General features: G+C 52.4%; 1 protein-coding gene across 1 annotated transcript; it reads left to right on the top strand.

The window, feature by feature from the left end:
• Positions 1–6,027: 6,027 nt before the first annotated feature.
• On the top strand, positions 6,028–6,987 carry LOC309604156 (olfactory receptor 14C36-like; the record flags this gene model as incomplete). The annotated part of the gene is made up of 1 exon (XM_082339070.1): positions 6,028–6,987. The coding sequence occupies one exon, from the start codon at positions 6,028–6,030 to the stop codon at positions 6,985–6,987; it is 960 nt and encodes a 319-aa protein (XP_082195196.1).
• Positions 6,988–7,717: the final 730 nt, after the last annotated feature.

The raw sequence follows: 7,717 nt of genomic DNA, 5'->3' as shown, positions 1-7,717 counted from the left end.
GTGGGTTGAGATAAGAACAGTTTAATAGTTGAGGGAAAATAAAATAGAAGAGTAGTATTAGTAGTAATAATAATCTCATAATAACAATACAATAATAATAAACAAAGGAAGTGATACGCTATACAACTGCTCACCACCCACAGACCGATGCCCTGAGCAGCGATTGTTGCCCCCCAGACAACTCCCTCCAGTTTCTATACTGAGCATGACGTCATATGGTATGGAATAGCCCTTTGGCCAGCCCGGGCCAGCTGTCCTGGCTGTGCCCCCTCCCAGTTTCTTGTGCACCTGTTAGAGCATGGGAAACTGAAAAGTCCTTGACTAGTGGAAGGACTACTTCGCAACAACGAAAACATCAGTGTGTTATCAACATTATTCCCATCCTAAATCCAAAACACAGCACTCTACCAGCTACTAGGAAGAAAATTAACGCTATCCTAGCTGAAACCAGGACATCCCTCAGGAGAGGGGAGTGAGCGAGCAGCTGGCTGGGGGCTTAGCGGCTACATTATGGACTCATTTCTATTTTCACTAAAAACAGTAACAGTAGCATGCTCTAAAATTTCTTTTCTCCTTCTTGATGATGATATACTTAATTTCTTTACTTTTATTCCTCTCCTTCATTCTTACTTGACAAGACAGCTATAACTTAACAGAATTTAGCCCTTGGCATGAAGTTTTTAGAACAGTGGTTTTTCTCTCATTGCGAGCTCTTTGTTATCATTTCATGGTAACACCTCTTAGACAATATTGCCCCTAATTCATTTCTGCTCTCTTTCATCCTTATTTCAAGTGTGTGCGAGAGGAGTTTATTTTTTTATCAAAAAAATGTCAAGGGACAGATCCCAAACTGGTGAAAGCACAAAGCAGGCCAAAGATCTATGAGATGGACACTGATACAACACCATTATCTTCATTTTGGATCTCTGAAGACCTCATCCTTCAGCAACATGCCTCGAAGGTCTGAAGTCCCTCCACCTGCCCTGTAGGTCAGCAGTGAAGGGGAAATCACTGCGGTCAGAGGTGGTGTTTTGATTCTCTTCTCAGCCTAAAGCATCACCTGGGTCAGCAGATATTCCAGGACACCTCAAGGGGCATCATGCTCCTCTGGACCCAAAAGTGGAATCCCAGGTGTCATGGCATACCAATACTTGTGTTCAGGGACCTGGTCAAAACACCCATCTCCTTTTCACTTGAGTTTGCTCAAGTAACCCTTGAGTTGATTCCCATCCGCTGCTGGTTGTCCTCCTCCACAGGAAGAGAACACAGGGAGCATCCCCCATCCTCATCCTCTCTGCCTGTCTCTCCAGCAGAGCCTGTATTCCTCCACTGCAGAACCGCACGTGAGCAAGCTGTCCCACCACATCTCATTTCATCCAAAACCGTCACAGTTGTGTGACAAGCCACGGGGCTCCAGCTCCTCCTGACTCTGATCCACCTCCTCCTGGCTCTGATCCACCTGGTCCTCCACAGCTCAGCTGTGGCACCTGGGTGGAGTGCAGACCTCTCACAGGGAAACCTGAGCAGTGACCCTGACCAGAAGACCATTGGCCAGCGAGCTGTGCTGCGCTGCACGTACAGCCTGGCCTTCACGCCTGTGCCATGCAGAACGGAGCCTTTGGCCGCAGGACAACTTCAGTAACTCATTGTCACAGAGGAGCCTGCAGGCAGCTCCCACTCAGTACTGCCCTTACACCTCCTGCCTGGCCTTGCCTGTGTCTAACAATGCAGCAAGGAGTTCTCATGAGAGCATCGTTTCTGTTAGACTCTAGAGATGATTGGAAGAGTTCTTTTGTAATAAATGCCTCCAGTAGCTTGAATGATCAAAACAGGGGAATGGCTTCTATGGGTGAGGTGCGCACGGCGTGCCATGTGTGGGTCAGAGGCCTGTTCAATGCCACACCAGCTGGGGTTCCCACCATCTAAAAGGGACCTATGATGATCTGCATGATCCTCTCTTCATAGTGTTAGCGCTAATGAACAGCATGTTAAATGACAGCTCACAGAGTCTGACTGCCTTTCTTACTCGAATTACAATGAACCAGTGGTGAAAAACACTCTCGCAGCACCCTTGCGTGCAGCCCCTCCAGTCCCATGGACTGGTAAGGGTGCAGTTTGCACAAGGAACCCCTGGCTTCATCCCCATCCACTGCTGGTTGCCCTCCTCCAGTGTCCTGCCTCAAAGCACCGAGGCCCGGGAGACCTCGCTGGTGGTAACTGAAGGAAAGAGGATGTAGAGTATCTCAGATCCATCTACACCTACTCTTACTAAATTTATCAGTGGTCTCACAGTATTTCTGACTCTTCCTTAGCTCTTCCTGAAGTAGCAACAGCTCATCTTAATGCCCTTGGATTCCCTTTGGAGTTTCAGTTAATTTTTGAGATGAACCCTCGCAGTGCTTGGGTTATGCTGTCCTTGAAGACAAGATGTATCCAGGCACGCTGTTAACATGATTGGCCTGTTCCTTGATTGAATCACCAAGGGAGGGAGTAAAGACCCCGGTGCGGGGTGCTTTGTGTTCATGCAATGCATGCAGCTATTGCGTAGAGAAGGGACAGACCTTTGTTCTCTGATAGCATCAGCCAATGGCACACAGGCACCAAATCCCACTTGCTGCGATGCTGTCAGGGGTGTCTGTCACACACCCGCCCTGAATGGGAATTGCTTTCCTGTAGGTGCTGTGCTGTGCTGTCCCTGCCAGCCCTGGCGTCTCAGGTTGCTCTGTGGGCCTGCGTTTGAAAATTAGATTGAGTCGACACCCGGAATTCTGTAAGGCAATGTGGGGATGAACATGAGGCAACAGCCAACACAGTGAGTGGAGGCCTAGTAAATACACCTCATGGAGAAGAGAAAGAGAGAGCCTGAGCTCTCCCTATGGCACATGACTCCATTCCATCATAATACCTCTAGAGGCCACCCTGAACATAATGAGTAGGGAGAGGTTCCATTGCCCTTAATTTGGGCATCAGCTGTCATTTTAGTTGGCCAAAGAAAACTCCCAAGAGTCTCCAAGAAGATGCTGTCAGTGTCTGATGTTGTCCTGTCTCCACATCTGCCAGCACCTATCTTCAATCCCTCTCTATTGCTTGCACCTATCTTTGACCACCTCTAGCACCTCAGCTGTGACCACACATTTGCACCTGAACAGCTCACTCCTGGCCTCCACCACCATTAATTACCATGGGAGCTGAGGCAAGGAGCTCACACGCAGGTGCCTCTTTAATGCCCACCTAAACAGAGGCAAAAGGAATCCCACTTCCTGTGGGTTGGTGGTGTGCATGGGAGGGAGTCCCCTGCCAGCCCCAGGACTACAAACCATGGAGAGGATGCCTTGCCTGCCTCAGTTGCATCCCTTTCCTCAGCAGGGGTAAAGGAGAGCCCTGTCTCATGTCCTGTCTAATGATGGTCCAAGAAAAGCTGATATTTGCACCTAACTTTGTGTCTCATCAGGGAAATGCCACTGCTGGAAAGAAGTGTCTCTCCCCAGCTGAGGGAGGGCACATCAGCGATGCCTTCAGCCTGTTTCACAGCAGCTTCCCCTGGAGCCCCAGGGACAAATCAAGGGAGCCCAGAGGGGGCAGAGAAATTGCCACCTTGGGCTGGTCCTCTGCTGCTGAGCTGGGCTGGGCTCCTGGGACACAGGGAGCTCATGGGAAACAGCTCTGCCCAGGAGCAGCAGCTCTGCAAAGCGCAGCAGGGCTGAAGGCACTGCCTGCAGGCACCAAGGGGAGAGGAGCAGGGCAGGGAGAGCTTAAAGGCAGTCTGGGGTGTAAGGGAAGTTGAGAGCTCACTGGGGGAGAAATCTTCACAGCCCTCTACGTGGTAAGTACCTGCAGGAAGGGCAATGTATCTGCAGCTGGTGGAAAGATCTCCAAAAGCTGCTGAATCCCACAGTCAGGAGGACTGCCCCAGTTTCTCTAGTGTAGAGGAGAAGGACGTGCTGCACAGCAGGGCTTCCCTGCTGCACCCTCAGAGGGACAGGGCATCACAGCTGCCTTCTCCCAGGGACAGCTGCAGGGGGTGAATGTTTGTGTGCAGCCAGGGGTGCAGCACACACACAGAAGGTCAAGGCAGAGTTTGCTATAAAGAGATTTCCCGAGCCTGTGTTTTCAGTGCCCTACTCTGAGGGCAGGGGTGGGGCTGGGGAAGGGAAAGAGAAATAGAAAAGGACCTGTCAAGTTTGGACAAGCCATTGAGACTCCTGAGCTGTAACTTGGAGTGGCCAGTAGGTCATCTAACAGCCTCCTAAAGTGCCTTCAGCCCCTCCTCTGCCTAGGGACAGCACCAGCATCACCTCTGCTGCACCATCAGGGCTGTTCTCACCTGCCCTTCTGAACCTCCCAACAGGAACATGTGCCCAGCCAGTGCCCTGCAAACAGGCAGGTTTCTGTAGGGCCAAGGGGAGTGCACAGAGGTTGGCATGGGGTCTGTGAGTGCTGACAGGGAAAAGACATGGCACAGGGAATCACTTCCCAGGAGGAAAATCTCCAGGCAGCAGCATTACGATCAGGGAATGAGAGGAAACTTACTTAAAAGAGCAATGTTGTGGGAGGGAGAATTCAGAAAACTCCGTATCATCCCCTCCAACGCAGACCCCTGCCTCTGAGCAAGCCCCCTTGCCTCCTCTCCCACCCACCAAAGCCTCTGCCCTCAGGGCTGTGGGGTCCAAGCCATGAACCACCTCCTCTGCAGCCAGAGCTCCAGCAGAGCCGTGGTGCAGCTCTCCAGCCACGGGCCCAGTTCCCTCTGCAGAGCACAGGGGCTGAGAGCAGCTGCCCGGCAGTGTTGGGGTCTGGGAGGTGGCGTGCACAGCTGGGGAAGGGGAACGCTGTCTGAGTGCCCCAATGCCTCTGCCCTGGCCTCTCTCAGCCACACCCTCCCTGTATTTTTCCTTCTTTCTCCACTTGTCTGTGTGATTGCTCTTGTTATCCTGGTCTTGCTGTCAGGCTCTCTGGGGGTGGCAGTTTCAGCTGCAGAGTCACACACTGATCTTGTGGGGCCTTTCGTGCAGGTGTGTCCCTGGGAACAAGTGTCCCAGCCTTCCTCTCATCTGTGAGGCTGTGGACAATGCAGGCTGTGGGGCTGGGGCATGAGCTGGTTTGCCCTTAGCAAGATACCATCATGAAAAAACTGAGGCATCTCCTTGAGGTATCCTTCCAAGCTGTGAGCTGCCCTCCAGAATGCAAATCTGTCCCATAGCATCTTTGTGTTACCTGGAAGCCCCATGGAGAAGCACAGAGATGCAATGGCCAAGGAAATGCTCTTGGGTTGGTGACATGAGCCCTGTGTGTCCTTGGCTGGAAGTGGGCTGCTGAGACCTTGAGAAAGGGTGAGACATTTAGTGGTCTGCACTGGATCCCTCTGCTCTCAGCAGTGTCTGCTGGCTTTTCACAGGAACATAGCAGTGTGATCGCCCTCAGTCTCAGACAGGTGCAAGGCCAGGGCCTCTCGGACTGAGGGACAGACCAGCTCCCCTCACTCTGCTCTAATCCCAAGGCAATCCTCTTGCCTTGCAGGATTTGCTCTGTTCTCCCTGAGTGCAACAGAAATACTGAGGGTTTCTGACATCCCAAAACAATCCTCAAGCAAGAGGGGGGAAATTCTTTTTAAAAAAATACTTTCAGTCTGCCTTCTGCATTCCTCATTCCTTAGCACCGGGAGTGCAGATGCTGACAAGCCCTTCTGCTTTAGGGGAGGTTTCATCTGACAAAGCTGAACACCAGGACTGGACCGTGCTTCCACCATTCCTATGAACTCACTGCTGCACAGCAGGGCTGACACCTCAGCAGCCAGAGGGCAGAGGCCCAGCTCCTCATGGCACATTCAACCAGCACAAAGCACAGCTTCAGCCATGGAGCTGAAGGAAGGTCTCCTAGAAAAGGAAAATATGTGTGTGTTTATGCGTGTTTATGTGCAGCAAGGGGAGGGTCTGTAGGAAATGGCTTTTAGTTTTGCTCAGAAAAGTCTCCCCTAACTTGTCAATGACTTTTCCTCCTTGCACAGGTCCCTGTGCCCAGAGGCAGCAAATGTCCAATGCCAGCTCCATCACCGAGTTCCTCCTCCTGGCATTCGCAGACACATGGGAGCTGCAGCTCGTGCACTTCTGGCTCTTCCTGGGCATCTACCTGGCTGCCCTCCTGGGCAACGGCCTCATCATCACTGCCATAGTCTGCGACCGCCACCTCCACACCCCGATGTATTTCTTCCTCCTCAACCTTGCCCTGCTCGACCTGGGCTCCATCTCCACCACTGTCCCCAAAGCCATGGCCAATTCCCTCTGGGACACCAGGGCCATCTCCTACCAGGGATGTGCTGCACAGGTCTTTCTGTTTCTCTTTTTGATGTCAGCAGAGTTTTCTATTCTCACCATCATGTCCTACCACCGCTACGTTGCCATCTGCAAACCCCTGCACTATGGGACCCTCCTGGGCAGCAGAGCTTGTGTCCACATGGCAGCAGCTGCCTGGGGCAGTGCGTGTTTCTATGCTGTGCTGCACACGGCCAATACATTTTCACTCCCCCTCTGCCAAGGCAATGCCATGGACCAGTTCTTCTGTGAAATCCCCCAGATCCTCAAGCTTTCTTGCTCCAATGCCTACCTCAGGGAAGTTTGGGTTATCATAGTAAGTATCTTTGTGGCCTTTGTGTGTTTTGTTTTCATTGTGGTGTCCTATGTGCAGATCTTCAGGGCTGTGCTGAAGATCCCCTCTGAGCAGGGACAGCACAAAGCCTTTTCCACGTGCCTCCCTCACCTGGCTGTGGTCTCCCTGTTTGTCAGCACTGCCATGTTTGCCTACCTGAAGCCCCCCTCCATCTCCTCCCCATCGCTGGATCTGGTGGTGGCAGCTCTCTACTCAGTGGTGCCTCCAGCAGTGAACCCCCTCATCTACAGCATGAGGAACCAGGAGCTTAAAGACACATTGAAGAAGCTGATTCAATCAGCTCTTTTCAGCAGCATTAACCTGCTCGTGTCTCTTCAGAAGTGATTTCAAATTCATGTCCGGAACCTCCTGCACTTTGGGCATTTTGCCTGTGATAACCGTGTCTGTCCATGCCTGCAGCCACTCCGCCTCACCAGAGGCCTGAATGCAGCCTGTCTGACCCAGAGGCCTGTTCACATGTGGCTGGCACAATGGTACAGCTCGCCTCCCATGTCGCGTCTCTGGAATAAAAGGGGATTTCCTCAATGCTGGTGCCTGGAGGTTGGGCTCTTCTGCCAAAGCTGAGGTCAGGCTGAACAAATTGCCCCCACAGTGCCATGCTGCTTTGCTTGGCTTCTCCATGGGATGGGGAGAGGAGGGCATGGGGCAATGTGTTAGAGAATGGGCCTGGGCTGAGCCTTCACCTGTGGGTGCCCAGTTCCTCTGGAGATGGTGAATGATCAACAGGGATCTGCCTGGGACATCACCCCATGGCTTTCAGGCACCACGGCCCAATCGCTCTGCAGAGCAGTACCAACAGCTTGGGGCCCTGTGGAGAGCACAGGGAGCGGGTAGGAGCGGCAGGTCAGGCCAGGACAGACAAACTTCCCTGGTGAAAGGCTCTCTGGGGGCAGGGACATGCCTGGAGAAGAGCAAAGAAGATACTCCCTGCTTCCAGAGGGTTATAAATGACAAAGAAAAATGTATTTCTGAATGCACCAGCTCGGGCAGGCTTTTCTATTGCTTGGGCAGCCAGAGCAGCCTGAGGATCCCCTGGGCCAGGAGTCTTTTCCTG

The sequence above is a fragment of the Platalea leucorodia genome (assembly GCF_965183815.1).
Source record: "Platalea leucorodia genome assembly, contig: HAP1_HAP1_SCAFFOLD_402, whole genome shotgun sequence".
Taxonomy (NCBI): domain Eukaryota; kingdom Metazoa; phylum Chordata; class Aves; order Pelecaniformes; family Threskiornithidae; genus Platalea; species Platalea leucorodia.
This window is presented reverse-complemented; position numbering and strand designations above follow the sequence as displayed.